Genomic DNA, 19,305 nt, shown 5'->3' with positions numbered 1-19,305 from the left:
GGAGCACGTTTTTACGATGGCAAGGTTTGAAAATGTCTTGGTGCACAGCGATCGCAAATGTTAAGTCTTCATTGTCAAAGGTCAGGAAGCTACTTCAAACCACCAAGTTGCGAGCCAATCAGATAGCCTAATAGGCTACATTGACTTAATTAATCTCGTTGATTTTGAATGTATGCATAGCCTATGCTTATTTGGTAAGATTAACCTAGAGGAGTTTTGTGCGGCACACCTGTCGTAATTAGGCATTGAACACCTCACGATACAGCGGATTGAAAGTCCTTATATTTTAAGTGACATTTAACTTCAAGGGGGGTAAGTTATTGACCAACATCTCGGCTTCAATTCTGTTGGTTAAACCCCATAACCACGCCAAATCAGGTTCAAGCGAAGTCTTATTGGGTTGAAATTCTTAATTTAATTTCATTCACTTTAATAAACGTTCATGTGAAGACTATTAGGCCTATACTATAATTCCACTTCGGATGTTGGTAATTCCGTGGTGCGATTTATCACGACCTCATTCATAATTAAGAGAACCGTAGCTACACTTAAACTAAGCCATAACGTAGACTAACGTAAGACTACATCTTGGGTTAATCACACATTCCAATAGGAGGCCTAGGCCTATCATTTGTGACCAACAACTATGTTTCGTGCCAAAAATCAGTTTTGTCTCAAGTCATAAGAGATTGTCTGGTTATGTTGACAACAGACACATGTTTAGTGTGTGTGTGCGTGTGCGTGTGTGAAATCCACTTGTCAGTCTACTAATTTGCATAAATTAAAAATGTGACTTAACAGCCAAGTCATTTTAAGTCGCCTATTATGTAAAAGTTTCCCAAATCAGTTCTTCATATCAGATAGAATAATGTAAAGAATAAAGCCCATACGTGCGGACGGGTTGTGTCGTAAGAGGCGACACTATCTGGAAGTGAGCCGCTCCAGACCACTAAATATTATCTTGATCTGGAAGGGCAGAACATAACTGCGAATAAACTCTGTAAACTCTGTCTCAGGTGTGAGATATGTAGGCCTTTATCCGTCTTTGACAGGGAAGCCCTGACGTGTTATCATCCACCAGACATGTAAAATATTTTCTGTTAGTCCTTTTGTCTGCGACCGTTGCTGGTTGATATATTAGTAACCACATAGGGGTTGATAGAAAACTTTAAAATATATTTTGCGCCCTGTAGCCTGCCTCAAACAAGGATATTCCTTAAGCGGTTTTAATGGATTCTTAGTAACTGTTTTTGTTCTCCATTGCATTAGATTTACTTAAAGTTCAGCTATAGCCCCCTTTAACCCACTGGAACACTATTTTAAAAATATGCCCAACCCTTCCATATTTGCTAACAAGCTATAAAGAAGCCTAAGCCTAAGGCCTACGTTACAGAAGGGTACCCTTTTCCAGTTTTCTCAGTCTCACAGACAAGGTGTTGTTTTTACAATAAAGAGTTAACGGCTATCTCTCCGTTCCTCCTTAACTTTTTCCCTCGGTTCTCCAACCTCCCCTTTAAGAGATATTTTCAATAAGTAATCTCACCAGTAGGGGGTAGCAATGTATAAGAACTGCAGGTCAGGCTCTTTTCGTGTGATTTTTCATTGTAAAAGGTCTACATTATTATTGGATAATTCTTCATTGGACTCGGGGTTGCAATAGACTATGAAGGGGGTTCATTTTTGTTATGCTTCATAGATGACATATATGTCATTTTCCATCATCCGTTTTTAACAGCATGTTTGTTTTGTTGTTGATGTTGTTGAGTTACATAACTGGCATAATCGGTTAATGATTAAAAAAACACGCGCGCGCGAACACACACACACACACACACACACACACACACACACCGATACACAGAGAGGGAGAATGAGAAAGAGAGAGGGACTGTTCGTATGAAAAGGTCCATTGATCAGTTTAGAATCAGTTTATCTCCACTCCACATATTGCTGAAAAAGTTTGTAGTTATTTATGGTCATTGTGTTGGGAGGCTACCCAAGACATATTGTGTTCCGAACTTTATCTAGCCTACTGTAAATAGCAGGTTCATTTAGAAGGTTTGATTGATTTAATAGGGCAGGCTAAATAACATACGTGACAACAGACTGTTGTAAACGTTTAATATTATCGTAATTGTGAAATATTGTATGACCTGTGAATTACATTCGTGTTCATTAGACTAATATCTGAGTCCATATTGTTTACTGCCTAGCTCTTCATTAATTACCCGTCATTGTGTATTTCTATTCTTTATTGAATACATTAAAGTGTCGTTCTAGCCTAGTTCAACCCCCATGATGACTGTTTTTTTTATGAAAGCCATAGGCTACTTGTTCTCACAATTTTAATTAATTGAAATGACCATCTAAAACAGTTTCTATTGTTCAAAAAGACGAGTGGTCATGTCTTATTTGTTTCACTTCAAATCACTTTCTGTAAGGTTAATCATTTCTGAATGGAAACTGATATCTGTTTTTGTCATGAGTGCTTGATCAATTAAGATGCAGGGCCAGGACACATTATAGGTCTAATAATTTGGGAATCCACTGAAATATAGACTATACACCTATACGCATCTTAAACTGTCTTTGATTTTCAACTGATGATATACTCAAATTTGTTTTAAGTCGAGTGTATTAATTTTTGGTCGTCTATTCATATTAAATGAACATGCATGCATGTGCATGTGACATTCTTTACAAGCTTGTCTTTTAAACCTCTTTATGAATGCAACTTCCCAGAAAGACGTCAGATGATTCTGTCTGGAGTCGGAATAACATTGCTCAGCTCTATTATTCATTGGAGCACTGTAAAGTTAGGCTACCTTGCTTCCTAAGAGAGAGAGAGAGAGAGAGAGAGAGAGAGAGAGTGTACACGTGTACAGCCTAAACACACACGCATGCTGGCAAAGACACACACACACACACACTCCTATCAAGAGAGAGATTATACGTGTACAGCCTAGACACACACACACACACACACACACACACACACACACACTCACACACAGGCTACCTGCATAGGCCTACAGCCATCCGTCTGTCCATCCATCCATCCGTCTGTCCGTCCATCCATCCATCCATCCATCACATACATACTTACATACATACATACATACATACATACATACATACATACATACATACATACATACATACATACATACATACATACATACATACATACATACATACATACATACATACATACATACATACATACATACATACAGTACATATACATACATACATTTAGAATGAAGCCTAACAGAAAATGTCATCAATCCATGTGGTCTTAGGGGAGAACAGACCCTATAAATGACTTTTATGCTTCATGCTTTTATGCTTTATGACTTATTAATGCTTCTATTTTATAAGATTATTTAATCATTTGTGAAGGATGTTAGGGACAAAGTTAAAACCTTGCAACAATATGCAAAGCTTTACAAATCATGCATGAAATCTTGTTAATGTCTCTTTACTCAGTGCTAGGTTACGAGCTATGGGCTATTTTGTTTATTTCAGATTGTTGGGCATTTGCAAAACGCACAGGTTTCCGTGCATGTGAAGATTTTGTTCTGGAGGCAACCAAACTATGGGATAGGCCTATCCAAATGCGATACATGTCGCACTGCTGTTGTTTTGGTGACAGAGCAGAGGATCACACTAAATCTATTATTTTCTTTCCAACCCACATTACATTACATTGGTCTGCTAGGAAACACAAGCAAGCCGCAATGACGCTGCGTAAATATCTTAATTGGTTAAATGACGTCATAATTATTATACTTTAAAAAAAAATTACCATCAAAGTTGACGAACTCGAAGCCATACTTTCCATTGTCGTCAACGGCGTGAACGGATGAGGGGAAAGGGGAAGGAATGAAGGAATGAAGGAATGAGTGACTGTGATAGAGTGAATGAGTGAAGAGGACTAACGCGAAGCTATAGTGTGTCTTAAAGACAGATTTTTGGTTACTGTTGACATCATGCTTTATTTGCGTCATCTACTGGACCCTACAATTAGTTAGTTCTAGCGTTATGTTCTGTATTTGGATTGTTGAGTCGAGGTCAAGCGTCTGCAAATTTCAAATTTGACATAGTCTTCAGTATTCTGAAGGAATGTAAGAAGTTACAATATCCATATCTAAGATTTAAACCTATCTTATCTTTAATGTGAATCTATCAAAGTTTCATTCCGTCAATGACAGGTATTCAAACTGTGTAAAAAATCGCCCTGTGTTTTCAAAACTCGATCCTGTGCCTGATCGGTTCATTCACAGATGATGCTTTTACCCAGGGGGTCAAACAGGGCTCCGCTGTCCATCAAACTTAGCTGATTCAGAAATGTCATTGTACTGGGCTAGGTCAGAAGCTCTCCCCCTTTTTCCTTTCAACAAAGACAGTTGTCTGATCGCTGGATCTGAATGCGTGCTATTATCTGTAAGAACCGTTCGCCAAATGCTCGCTTTGACGCATCGAATAGGAAATACAGACAACCCCAATGTATTAATCTTTTTTTCATGACAATTGAAATTATGAAAGGCTAGGCCTATATATTAAGAGCAGCCTTCGTCTTTTATAATTCCTTCCAGACAGGGCTACATCTAACCGGTTTGTAACCAACAAACATGAAACCATGCAGCGGGTTGCACCTCTTAAATAGGTCGGAAATCTCACTATTCTGTGAGATAAAAAATATAAAACATACACGGATATTCTGCATCATCTTATAACATTATACCCAACCCATTGACCATTTTAAATGTAGGTTTAAGCTATACATGTTTAAATGACCATGTACTAGATTCAATAAAAAAGCCTGCCGAAACAGCAAATTCATAGTCCTACTTAAACTGGGTTACCTGCTGGCCTAAGAAATTGTGAATATCACATTACGGGGCACCGATATAAGGTGGTTGTCTCTGATTAAGGTTCAAAGACAGATTTAGGTTTAAAATTATCATTTTAAAATAAACTTTTTTATTTTAGCCAATACGTTTATGGGGTATTTTGTAGTTGTAGCCTATACGAGACGCCTTTCACCAAAGAGGAATCATATTTTTGATGACGTAAGACGTCTCCTATTGTTTGTGTTGCAGAGCTATAGGACTAGCTTGCAAAGCAGCAGTACTTTATCAGCATTTGAATTACATACAGGGGAAAGTAAGTTTATTTAGGGTGTGCCTTGCTTCCTCTGAATGGATAGCAAACGTGGACTGTTCCTGTTGCTGTGGCGCAATAGTGCGATAACTGTAGTCCGCGTCCGGGGGCAACCTAGGCACGAAGCCTGATACAAGTAGACCGGTATGATAACTGCCGAATGAACGTACTTATTTGAAGATGTTGTCTTGTGTATGTGGGGGGGCCAGGCCGCACAAACTGCAAAAGCCTATCGTACTGCATGGGGCCACGCTTTAGAATATAGCCCTGTAGGTAGGCCATACCAAGCCTATAAGAATGAATTATACCTTATGATAAAACATGAAATCGAATTTGTAATGTTAAATAACCGAACCCTCTGTTTGCACACAGACTCATAGCCTAATTCTCTCATGATGTTTTCAGGCTGTCCATAGGCCTATTGGAACAAAAACCAACATGGCAAAAGAAGGTTCACCAAATAGAAAACCAAATTAATTTGAACCTTTACATTGCATTTGAAAGGCACCCAAGACAGAGCTGAGGAAGCAAAGGTGCAATAATGACATGAGCATATGGCATATGATTGACATCAAATAAGGAGACTACGGACTTAACCGAGAGGCATTATGCAATGTACATTTTTCACAAAATCCAAATACATCTTTAGAAAACCGCCAGTATTTCGCAGTTTTTCTTTTTAAAATCCTGGTCACGTCCCCACAAGTGTCCACATTTGTTCATAGCAATTTACACCATGAAACAAAATCGATAGGCAATAGTAGGTTACAACAAAAATGCACGACGGAAACCGAACGGCCTGTGTTCTCATCGTCAGCTGCTCAGCAAGTAAGGGGATCAGGGCAGCAGGGCAGAGCGCATTATCAGCGACTAATCGCGGCAGTCCATGGGGCTGAAAAAACTTCATCCTGGTGAAAGCATAGGCTAGGTGCTGCGCTGTCCTTCAGTAGGCCTATAAAGCCATATGCATGTGTTCGTCCAATATATTCTTAAAAGACACAGACCTACAGTGCAGGCTTGTATATTGTATAATGCGCTATATTTTAAATGTAGGATACTCTTTAGAGTTGCAAAGCTGTAGCCAGGTCAGCTTAATTCTCTGGCTTTTATGGCCAATTATCCAAGGTGTAAAGAAAGACGGCATCTACAATTTGTTGTTCTTGATTAGATATAGGCTATGTTCTTTACTAAGACTAAGGTTTTCGTGAAGGTCTTACCTCTCTCTATAGCCTGTTTTGTCTATAGTCTATCCCTACGCAGAGATGGGGTTTTAACCCTTTTCGTGTATCTGTGTTTGTCTCGGGGTGTTCAGGCAGGTATTTTGGCTAGATCGTAAGACATTTATTTATTTATTTGCTTGTTTGTGATCTACGCCTTTACACTTTATGCAAATGTGATACCTTCAATCCAGCAGGGAAATCTGCAGTGTGTATTTGACTGATTGACTAGTATTAATTAATTAACTAAGCATTTAAAGCATGTTAAGCATTTTGTGTTGAACTGCATTGACGCTCGCATTGACTTAACCAAGTGCGTGTTAGAGCTATAGGCTGCAGAGGATGTTTATTCAGAACATGAAGACAACGTTATGAACTTCCTTTGTTTAGCCTCGGACAAAACGGACACATCCCGTCCAATTTACTGGTTTTCAATGGTAAATTCACACTCACCAAATAGCCAAACTCAACATCTGATTGTTCTCCATGATTCAGAGACTCAAGATTGCAGCATACTGTTGAATACACAAACGTGACCGAACAGCAGCTTTTTCACGACAAAGTGTCCAGTAGCTATAAGACATATTCTTTGGGCTTGAATTATTTCGCTTAATTAGCTATATTTGTCTTTCCACTTATGTTGAAAGTTCCGTGTACATTTGTGTTAGTCAGACCACAGGAAATAGACCTACACATAGCCTATATTTAGTCAAATAACACATAAAAGAAACTAAGTGATTGTCACATTGTCCTAAAATGGTATTATCAAACTAGCATACTTTGTCCTATCAGAAAATACAACACAAATTAGGCCTACAAACAAGCATTCATTTGTTAGGATATATATATATTCTCATATTATTCCCCACTTATTAGCGAAACTTGACCAACACTGAACCCCAACGACGAATCCATTTGAAGACTGTAGCCTTTTAAAGTGTGCATGATTGAATGTCTCTGGATAAATAACGATGACTTGTTTTCACTTTTGCAGTTACAACTACACTTTTTACAACCAATTCATCCCGCAAATGTTAATTGACAGGAAGAGGTAGGCAGCTTTTTAGTTTGCCAAATAGGCCTATCACATATATTCTCTAAGATAATCAAAACCTTGCCTCCTAACAGAACGTTGGTGTAACTAGACCCTTTTAAATCACATGTATCAAGTTGCTCCAGCCAACTGCGTAAGCAACACTCATTCTCACCACTACATAAGAATTGCATTCATGTACACTCATGGCCACTGAGATCTCATGCTTTTGGTTTAATTGTTGTGGGACGCCGGAACACTCTCCCTCCCTCACGTATATGCATTGACTAGTTACAGTTGTAATATTTCTTTCCTACTCCAAATTCCAACAATATTATCCTGGAGAGATATTGTGGTTACAAACTGAGAAACAGGTCCTGAATGGATGTGTATGAGGTTGACATGTACGGTACTTCACAGAGAATAAAACTCACTGACATATACACCCAAATGCGTTTAATTAATAATTCTTAGCTCAAAAAAGAAATAGAAAGTGCTTCAGAATCCACCATTCAAGTTTTCATTTCGAGTGCGTTATTCTAAACAACAATGGTAGGCCTATCAAAGAAAGAAAGAAAATCACGAAAATAAATATTCAGGTTTTCATATAAACAACCAGTGACTTCAAAATCCATGTCATTATTTGACCTCAAGTATTATTTAAAAATGCAGAAGTACAAAGGAAAGACGTCCACATATGAATCTGCATCGACACCACTAAAGTGTTTACCGCGACTCCTCAGTCCCCGTGTTCACCCTCACAAAATGCTATGGAGCCTATGCCCATTTCCCTTAATCTGTGCTAAATTCTACACGGCATGTCATTTGGCGATCCTTCCGTTGAGATACATTGTGCTGCACCCCGATTGCAACGCTACATTCCCTGGCCTCGCAGTGCACTTTGACACGGGGATTACGGGTGAAAGGTTCCTTGCTAAACTGTTGTAACATAAATGCGTGCGAGGGACGTGTTTTTTTTTTTAAGAGAGCACCTTCTTTTTACCTATCAAATTGGTCTGTGTAGTGTGGTCCTATTTTGCTTAGCCCACTATAAACAATCTACAAGGCTGAGATTAACTTCTTACAAATTTGCTATCGCGGGGCTTTACACATTCACATTTGAAATACAAAAATACATGTAGGCTATCATGAGGCTCTTTATGTGTAGGTCGACAACCTACATTTAACAGTCTGGGGGTGTGCTGTCTGTACAAAATCCCCTGCTCCTTTTCCTTTAAACCAAGACACGTGAAGCCTAGTTTGGTGTGGGGCAAGCTCTACAGCCTACACAAAAATGGCCTCTGAATGAACTCTCTGTATGTCTGGGACAATGACTGAATTTCAGCAGAATTTCAACGCTGCCATTCACGTTCAGGAGATGAGCAGTGAACATTTGTAGCAACCCTTTAGCTTTACGTTGCTATGGTAAGCTTAGATGCATATTGGTGTGCTGAAGTACATTCATGACAGCATCCACAGTGGCCATTTTACTTGTGTCAGTGATGGCTCTGAATTAATAGAAAATGTATCATTACATTGGCACACAAAAACACAATTCGTATCTCTTTGATATTCAATGACTTACCCTCCAAGGGTAGCCCCAGCAATTAAAAATAGCACTTGAATAGTGGGTCAGAACGAATACAATCTCAGCTGGGCATAATCACCCGTGTGATTATGGGATTTTCCAACCCATAATTCACAAAGGTATATTACACAATGTACAGAATATTTTGCTCAAAGAATTCATGTTTGCGCTGTTGCTGGTCTATAGCTCATAACCAACCTAGAACAATAAACACAGTATTGATGAATTCATAATCCTTTCAATAGCAGAAAACGGGGTAGATGGATAAAAACTGTCCTTAATTCAGCCAGTTTAATGGGCACTTTATACCTGCTATTGTTATAGGAGAAATGCGTTTCATATCATTTCTCTTACAAAATTCGTACACTTGATGTAGGCCTCAGTATTGTGTCAAAGTGCAATACGTGGTGAATTTGTGCTCTTGTGTTTGTCTGTATTATCCTAATGTGTGTGCTCAAAATACATCGATTTGGTGTCTGTTTCACTTGTATGCGTTCGTGCAAATCAAACAACTCCTGATTGTCGGTACTGAGGCCCACATACTGTTGTGATGCCTGTGCTCGGGCCTGTACAAACACACAAGGTTATGGGGATTTCTTTAAACAGAAAACATAGCACATCGACAACCCATGTCAAACCCAAGCACTTAATTAAAAAAACCTCCAAACTAAAGATAATGTTTACACCCCTGTAAAAATCAAAGGACATATCCACGTCAACAGTCAGTCCTACGAACAACGAAAAATCCATTGGTTTCAAGAGGCTTTTCCCACAACTGTAAATAACTCAAGGTTTACTTCATATTAACAATGACAACCTAAAATCCAACAGGTTGAGCACCGTGACAAGAACAATAGGTCCACAAAGAAGAAAAAAACTTTGCAATACCACAGCTATTGCTTGAGGGAATAGCTTCGTATTATCTTGTGTCTGTTCAGAAAATAGTCCCGGAGCGTGTCTCATTCAGTCCAATGATAAGACCAAAACGCTCAGAAGCCCAACTCCAAGCATAATGTGCACCTTAAGTTCCATGACAACTTGCCATGTTTATCCTCAGAAGCAAATGCAAACTAGAAGGGCACTTGGAGAGCTCAGACCCCAGCCAAGGCCAGTATGCCCTACCTGACAGTATTTATAAAAGTGAAACGGATCCGCTCCAAAATGTAATGGGTTCTTCCATGGCCCATGCTACACACCTCCACCAAGTTGAATGAAAATCGGCTGGTTAGATTTTGCGTAACTCTGATGACAGACAGACAAACAGACAATCAAACGGCAATGAAAACAAACTCCCTGGTGGAGGTAATAATGAATGTGGTATGGAGGAGGCTCATCAGTGCACAAAATGTAAGACGCTGTCATAAATAAACAAAGCACATTTTCACGAGATGAGAGCGTGTTACATTAACATTTCCTGGGTGGGGGAGGTACGACAGATTCACCAAGCTGCCATGTCCAAACAGGGTGAGACTTGTGAGGCAGTTCGTTGTTTCTTAAAGAGTTCAAAGAGTAAGCTGGAGTCAAATCTCCATCACTCCCAAGAACGAGTGACGGCGGAAATGGAAAATTCGCCATGAAGTTGAAGGGTTTTTTCACAGATGCCCCATTACTGGTTGAACGTTTGCGCTTATTCGTCCCCGTGCAACCCTCGCCTGATCCTTCATTACTGTCGACTTTAGCTGCTGGACGAGGACTCCTGTCAACTCTTGCGTTCACCCTCGCCTGAATCCTTGAAGCTTCATCTTTACTTCCCAGCGCCAAACTCCTGTAGTTTTTCCGAACTCGAGCACCATTTTTGTACTCCCCTTCCACGGGACAAGCAGTATTTAAAGTGCTTTCTGCCTCTAGGTTATTACGGGTCTTCCTGTGAATAGTGGCAGTGCTTTCGCTAGCTTTAGAGAAGTTACTTGACCAGTCGGTTCGTTTTAACTCATTAGTGAGGTCTTGACTGTTGTTTATGTCTGATTCTTTTCCTTTGGCAGAGTACGCATAGCCCTGAGTAGCAAATTCGTACTCGTCATATGTATTTTCCACTTTGATATTCACATTATTCAATAAAGTGGTTGGTGTTTTCACCAGTCTGGTGTCGTTGCTTGTGGCCGAGATGGGATCCCCCGCCTCTGTTTTGATGGCTTTCAGAGGTGAGGGTTGTTTCGGGCAGTGGCTATTTTTCACTTCTCTTTTGAAATGGGAGGCTAATGAAAGATTGTTTTCAGAGGACGTCGAAACAATTGTTTCCTTGTCTTGGGCACGGTGTGAAATCAAGGATTGAGGGCATTTGTTTGTATGTCCTGATGTCCTTTGTTGTAGAAATGCTTTGTTTCCATTTACACAAGATGGGCCTGTACCTTTAACTCCGTTAGCTGCAGGGTACTCCGTCTTTGGATCATTTGGGAATTCAAACTGTAGTGGTGTGTTGGAAACTCCTTCTCCTTTAGAATCTATGAAATAGCTTGCGGCAACAGACGTGTTGAATTTAGACGAATTCAAGACATCGCTATCCTCGTGGTTATTCCTGCATTTGGTAAAGCCACATTTCTGCTGTTTTTTGCCTTTGTCATCATTCGGTGCAGTTGTTCCACTGTGGGGGCCTGGTCTCTGCTGGAGATTGTACTGGAAAGTCGGCTGCAAAAGCAAAGGTGCTTTAGTGTTGAGACTCGTAAATCTGGCACGCCTGAAACGAATGCTCTGTATAGACACTTGGCTGGACACAGAACTTGAATCAGACTGGGACGAACTCTCCTCATCTGAACTGACATCCGAAGACTCTGAGAGGGATTCGTCCTCCTCCTCATCTGAAGTTCCGGAGTTGCTCGTAGTGGACAAACTTGACCCAAAATCCGAGTCATTGTTAACGCGCTCCGAAAAGGAACTAGATTCCGAGTCGCTGCTGCAACTCTCCTGAAAATTCCCAGTGTGCTGGTGGTCGAGGTATAGGTCGTGATCAAAGTGAAAAGATCCGTTAGGTATTTTCGTCTTGCAGCACTTCGGAACAAACAAAAGCTGGTGACTGGGTCTGCTCCTATTCCAGATCTGCCTCCCGGTGCTCTCACGCTTCCTTTTCCTTCTGTAAAGTAGGTCGGTGGTGCCTGCGAGCTTGGACTGAGCTGCAATGGCGGACTGATAAAGAACAGGCTGTCGGCTCACTGCATTCCGTATAAACGAATGTCTCTGATTATAGGCTACATAGTTGCTCGGTAATTGAGTTGTTTCATAGTTTTTGAGCGTTTTACATGCCGACTTCGTGACAGCTTGGAAGTTATGACGAAGCGTTTTGCTGTAAATTTGAGGTAGATTGGAGTCGGGTCGGGTCGCAGCCTCTTGCCGGCCAGCTTTGTTTTTAAATGAAAAAGTCTGTGGAACGCCATGCAAACTTAACCAAACTTTGTCTTTCCAAAATCCATCCTGCGACTCCTCGTGAACCTGGCCAACACGTTCATCATCCGGCGGCTTTATTTTTACCTTCCTTTTGTTGGATTTCAGCACACGCTCAGTTTTGCAAGAAAAATACAGTGCCTCCACATCCTCTCGTGAAATCAGAGTGCATTTAGCCGCATGGAAAGCTATTGAATGTATTGCTTTGAGCTTTCGCAGTTCCTCTAAATCACAGTGATGCTTCTTTACATTTAAGTGATCCATTCGTTTGTGCACAGTAGTCCTTGGGATATTTTTCAAGAGGTCAGTGAAGACTTGCGAGAGGGCAAACATTTGCTTGCCTTTAATCACCAGATAGCCCAGCTTTACACCCTGCATCTCTTCAAAACCCGACTCCAGGTCTCCCATGTTGCTCAGCAAGTAAATCCCAACATTTAACGCGATGAACGTCCACTGTAAACTCCTGCGATTATCTCAAGGCATTCTGCTGACGAAACCGCAATTAGTAGCTGAGATCTCCACACTGCATCATGGATGAAACTTTAGGATATGAAAGTAAAAACGAATGATTTTTAAAGAAGTCACACAATCAGTCCGTTGACCCGGGCCCAGCATGATTGATGGAATGTGTGTGATGTTGCCGACTGGCCGGCTGTAGCCTGTCTGTGCCGCTGTACCTGCGGTCCCTCAATTCTCTTCTCATTTGCTCAAGAGGAGAAGAGGAAGGTGAACAGCACTGCTAGAGAGATAGTGGGATAAGAAGAGAAGAGAGAGAGAGAGGGAGAGTGCGTACGAGAGAAAGAGAAACAGAGGGAGAGAGAGAATATAAGAGCCCAATTGCAGCTGCTATTCCCGCTGCTGGTTTAGCCACAAATAAAATGACAGAGGGAAGTGAGCAAGACCGGAGACACCTTCATCAATTAATGCCCCGAAAGTCGGCCCTGATTGGACGCCACTGACAGGTGATGCAATAAAAATGGATATTCCACCCCCTGACCACCCCCACCTCAGCTGATTACCATACTATTGTACTCCTACCTCTTGTTTAGTAAATATTGCGTCTTTATGACATTCATGCTTCATAGTCAAGCAATTTCCACACATAGCATTCTAAAATTATTGTCATTGTCCACCACGATGTGGCCAAAATGTCGGCAACCTCGACGGGGTATGATGCATGTAGGCTATCATACCTAAACAACGGTGTGTGAGTGTTTTCTATATAATATTTTAACCATGAATGTGTTACATTATAATATATCACTGCTTCCACTAATAACCCTCGATGAAATAAGCAAATGTTTTATTTTTCCAGACTTAACACCGTTGTCGTATATATTTCTAGTTAAAGATGAGTTTCGTATACACCGTACTTTTCAGTTTCTTTGAAAAAAGTTATAAACATGGTCCAACATCCTTTAATACCAATATAATGACGGACTCAGTAAATATACAGTAGCCTATTGTATTAAAGTTATTTTCTATCATTTGCTTAATCTATAATATACTGAAAAGATGTTTCCTTAGCCTAACGTCGACTTGATGTGTGTGTGAATGTGTGTGTGTGCATGCGCGCGTGTGCGCTCTTATTCCTATGTAAAAAAAAAAAAAAAAAAAAAAAAAAAAACCTCCAAAGAGCGGACCCCCTCCCCCATGTTTCACGACAATGAGGGACTTTAGAGGAAAACCTCATCCTCTGTACAAAGATAGGAAGACTGGACATATGCACTACCACCAAAACTCACTAACGCATCAACACACCTAATATACCTTCATTCCTAGCGTTATGGGAGGTTTTATTTATTAAATTAGCGCGGCTTTATGTCTTTACCGGAGAGGCTCCCGTCTTGTACAAGTTGCTTTTCCCTTCTCCACCGACCACCATTTCAGCAGTTCTCGCTCACAGTCGAATATACCGTAGCTGTGAAATTAAATGGTTGTTCACTGGTCTGTTTGTGTGATTTCACGCGCATGTTGCTATTGTGGTTATTGATTATAATATATTTAAGTCAGTAACAAGCTGTCGATACGCTTTTAATGTTATTATTAAAAGTACTTTATACAACCTTGGCCCGCTGCCTCTTGTAAGTGCCTCTTTACAATGGAAAAGCTTTCGAGATAGGCAACGTCTGTAGGCCGGCAGTCTAGGGGTCATCTATACCCGTGTGCATTCGAGAGTGTGTGCACATGCTTGGAGGTGCGTGTGTGTAAGTGCATGAAGTCTTAACAGTCTCTTAATCGTTTAATTTGGGGTGATTTTTAACCTCAGCAGGCTCGACAGACAACAGCCATGCGCCTCTATCTCTCAGTGTGTGTGTGTGTGTGTGTGTGTGAAAGTATGTGTGTGTGTGTGTGTGTGTGTGTGTGTGTGTGTGTGTGTGTGTGTGTGTGTGTGTGTGTGTGTGTGTGTGTGTGAATGTGTTTGTGACAGACAAAGATAGAGAGAGTATGCGTCCATGTCAAAGTATTTTTCATAAATACATGTAGGCTGCGTGTGGTAGGTCTACCGTTTGCATCTTCGATACATGCGTGTGACTTTGAGGGAATGGCATTTGCAGAAATACCTCTGTCTTTGTCAGTACACTTACGCAAAGATATGCCGTCCTCTTGGTTGACTGAAGGGGGAGAGAGAGACGAAACTTCACGCTGAGCCATATCATCAGTTAAGAAGATCCTATCTTAAATCGTTAATTATTGCGCTATGGGGAACGGCACATACAGTTCTGTTCAGTGGCTGGGATTAAATTTACAAATTTAAACTTCGAAAATAGATGTGTGGTGCTGCCTGTGTAGCCGGGCGAATTAACACCTGCTTCAGTACAGCTACAGCAAGGTGTCAAACCAGCTTACAGCGAAAGCCGACGAATAGCGCCTTGCTTACGCAGGAGAAAGCTTTTGGGCCTAGCCAATGCATTGGTAAACGGCCACTGAAAAAACGCGAATGTGGTATGAGGTGCACTGGTTAGTTTGATGAACACTGAGTGAGTTAACGCCAGACTTCTGACGATTTTAAAATAGTTTGTTTATTTTACTCAGTCTTTTTTTAAATCCTTAAAGTTTTAAAGCCTTGGAGTTTTGGCCTTCATACACCGAGATCGTTTCTGAACAACATGGGCATACTTTAAGATTTAACGTAAATTTTCAGTTAGGAAAAAACAGTGTAGTGTAGTGCATTTTTACGTTTTTAGTAAGATGTGTGCATGTGTGTGTGTGTGTGTGTGTGTGTGTGTGTGTATGTAAGTGGTTGGAGATGAGAAGGGGATGCATAGTGCACATCAGCTGTCGCAGTCTCTTAAATGCAGGTATTATATGATATCATTACATTACTCTAGCATCCAATGGACCGATACCTGATATGAAAGTTAGCTATACAGTTTAATAGCCAGATTTAATAAGAGTGGATTACTTTAGTTTATAGTCCGTCTGCCACAGCGTATCCCAACTGTATAAACCGTGATAATGATTGTTGTAGCTCGACATATTCTGGCCATTGACAGACTAGGGACAGTGAAACCATTGAACAGGAGACCAAGGTGCTTATTAGTATTAATCACCTCAGTCCATTTGGCGCCAGGTTCAAAATCTGCGTGAATTAGGATAGACAAGCACCAGGTTATGACATCATGACGACAGAAACAAACTTATTCAGCGTCTCTCTCTCTCTGTTAATCTCCTCGCGTGCTTCCAAGTGTGTATGCAAATACGTTACTCAGTAGATGTATTGTGCTCAGTAGCAAATGTATGCAAGCTTCGTCCCTCGAAGTTATGAGACTTTCAACAGACCTTGTCATCCCTAATTTTAATTATACTCTACAGAGTCGGTCAAACTACAATGCTTTTTGAGGCAATTTATCGAGATACGATGTAAATGCAGATTAGGTGTACTGCCATTTTTTTTTTTTTTTTACAGTGACGATAGGCTTCTTCTCTGAATAGCCCTTGAAACACCACATTATCATATAATGACGGTTGCCGTTCTATGTCTCTCACACTCTCTTTCTCCTCTCTCTGTGTGTAAGGCTAATATGTGGACATATCCTTCACACTAGATCTAGACATTACATGCAAGCTACAGTATATGTCAATTTTGATCGTCCATCGAAGTGAATTCTTCCTGTATAATGATCCTTTTGCCACACCTTTTCAGTCCTACGTTTAATTGTAGGCTACTCCTCGCCACAGGCCTAGCATTGTACGACATTCTGGGACCACTTGTTGCGAACGCTTGTAAATCCAGATGAGGAAAACTGACGTGTGGGTTTTACAACCAGCCTATAGTAGTGCATGAATACCGCAGTGCTACAGGCAGCAGATGATAATATCAGGCTGCTGCAGTCTCTCTCGGTGTGTGTGTTTTTGGAGGAGAAAGTGGAGATGTCAGTTTTGTTTCCAATTGTACTTAATGATCATCTCAAGCCAATTAAACCTTACTCTGAATAAACCAGATATAGATTGCTGTACTTTTGTACTTTTGTAACGGCAGAATTGTCTAACCATCCAGAATATCCAATACAAAAATAATGTCGACTCTTGTTTATTAGTTTCGCAGCATCATTTTCGGGACTGCTTGTGCATTGCAAACGTTAATGCTCCGTACTGCTACATATTACTTTTAAAGTATTCACAAATGAGCCTCAACCAAATGAAAGCTTGCGTAATTTGGTAAGGATTATTTCATGAGCATATGAGCGGTAACTGCAATTTGCTGTGCATGGACAACTGAGTTTACACAAGTCCTCAACCAAATTTCCCGGATAAGTCCTCAAACAATAGGAATCACCAACTAAGGAAAACGATGGAGAAGATAATCTGTTTTCCGTAGGCTACGGAAACTGAATTTTGCGGTGCACTTACTTTGACAGAATGTGCCTACCTAAATTGATGCCAAATGATTACCGTAGTAGTGCACGACAGTAATACTATATAAACGTATAGGCTAATAATATAAAATATATAATATAGGCCACCGAATAACAATCATATAATAACATAAACTTATACGCACGTATCTATACTTTTGAGAGCGTTAAACAAAAACATTTTGGATTGTTGTGCAGGTTTTCAGTTTCATTTAACTTTTAGCCTACCTGTAATTTTTCAGAATTAATGCACATGCTACAAGTCCCCCTATAGACTAAGAACATATACTTTTAGAAATAGCCTACATTATTTGCACACAAAAAAAGTATTTATTTGAAAGTGGTCTGCTTAGGCTAATTTCTCGTACAACCCCCAGATTCCACTCATTTCTTGCAGTGACATTAGGACGGGCCTTGGGGCTGCGAACGTGACAGACTCGCCAAGTGGGGGTCCGCATATTAGCTTACAGCAACGTGCCCGGATTCTCAAGCACCGACGGAGAAAATACGTCGTACGCAAATTAAAGTTTCATATGAATCGTTATAGAGTTGTGAGGATACGAGACTTGTTTGTGATACTCCCAATGATCGTGTGAACAAAGTTTGATGGAGAAGATTGTCGTGTTAGAACGAGTGTAAGGTAAGAGGAAGTATAAGAATTGCGCGCTTTAAAACAATGGAAGAACAAAGAACGGGCTCTCATGAGCGATCTCGGAAGCGGGGGCTACTTTAGAAACACCAGTCGCAATTAAAAACATGTGGAGCAGCATTGCCACTAAGATTTTGGAGACATTGTTTAATTTTTATAGCGTAATGCTTTTGAGAAGTGTACGTTGTCTTACTGCTCTTGGTACAACTCCGACAAACTCGCAGAAATCGGTTATGCTGCTGTAAAATAGGCTATGTTGTTTTTGAATTTTGTGAATGAGTTACACACCACTCAGGGTGTTCTCTAGTCGTTGCACCACTATACGTAAAGGGTAGCCTGCCTTCTATTACAAACCAAACGTACACAGAGGTGGGGGTGGTGTGCACATCTTTTTACAACTTCTGCACCAAACGGACACTGGCCCATTGCAATATATTAGTGTTTGGAGTCACATGTGAATGCCAAACATATTCTTCCCTTTGAAAGTAAGTGACATCAGTTTGTAGAGCAAACTGGTAGAAAATGTTAAAATAATTAAATAAAATCGGCCAACATGGGTACCTGATGTCCAAGATGAGATACTTTTTTTTTTTTTTTTTTTACATGCAACCTGACACCTTGTGTGAATTGGAAGGGGGTGGGCCAAAATAACCTTTCACCCCGTGGTGTCGTGTCTATTTGTATATCGTGTGCCCCTGCTTTACCCACAAGGCTTTGCGTAAATGCAGCTCGTGCCACAAACTCACTTCTTAAACCTTTCCCATTTCAAGCTAGTTCGAGGACCACTCTGCTTCTGTCTTCTGTGACACCACTGATGGCAGAACTGAGAGAATTCTTGTTTGTTATAACACAATCCCTAAAGCAGTAGGCTATATGTCCCACGTCTTGAAGGCTACTTGTATGCTCTGCACCGTATGTTAAAGGTGCATTAAGGGATTAATAGCTATTCGCTAAAGGTATGCTAGCAGCTAAAACTAACGAAATCTCTTGAAATGTGCTGACTTTGACATTATGACAAAACTAATTACTCAACGACTGTCCTTACACAGTCAAACATCAATCATGTGCAACACAAGACTAAGCAAGACGGCAAATAAGCTACTTACTAGATCGGCAGAAGGTAACCAAAGTCAGGTCGGCGGGCATCGGCAGGCAAAACTACAGAACCAGTTGCCTATCGACCCTGCTATGCCATTGGCACGGAGCCACGGACGCAATTCTCCATATTAAAAGTCATTGTAGCGCCCCAATTTTTTTTAAGCTGTTATTTTAAGGTTAAACTGCTTATCCTAATCCTGAAGCATAATTGTTGCATATTGTACCTTTAAACCAATCCAGTATAGCCAGGATCGTCCCAACAATTGATTGACGTATGTATTCACAGAAACATCTACACATAGGCCTACACGGCCTAACCT

At 40.5% G+C, this 19,305-nt stretch overlaps 1 protein-coding gene across 1 annotated transcript; it reads right to left on the bottom strand.

Moving 5' to 3' along the window:
• Nucleotides 1-10,022: 10,022 nt before the first annotated feature.
• skida1 (SKI/DACH domain containing 1) lies at nt 10,023-12,996 on the bottom strand. Its single transcript, XM_080854907.1, has one exon. The coding sequence runs from the start codon at nt 12,785-12,787 to the stop codon at nt 10,409-10,411; it is 2,379 nt and encodes a 792-aa protein (XP_080711033.1). The 5' UTR covers nt 12,788-12,996; the 3' UTR covers nt 10,023-10,408.
• Between the last annotated feature and the right edge of the window lie 6,309 nt (nt 12,997-19,305).

The sequence above is a fragment of the Sprattus sprattus genome (assembly GCF_963457725.1).
Source record: "Sprattus sprattus genome assembly, chromosome: 17".
Classification (NCBI taxonomy): Eukaryota; Metazoa; Chordata; class Actinopteri; order Clupeiformes; family Clupeidae; genus Sprattus; species Sprattus sprattus.
The sequence above is the reverse complement of the archived record's forward strand: the minus strand, read 5'-3'. Positions and strand labels throughout refer to the sequence as shown.

Bases quoted from the DNA above. Each gene is read 5' to 3' on its own strand.
- skida1 (XM_080854907.1), bottom strand. From the start codon at position 12,787: ATGGGAGACCTGGAGTCGGGTTTTGAAGAGATGCAGGGTGTAAAGCTG.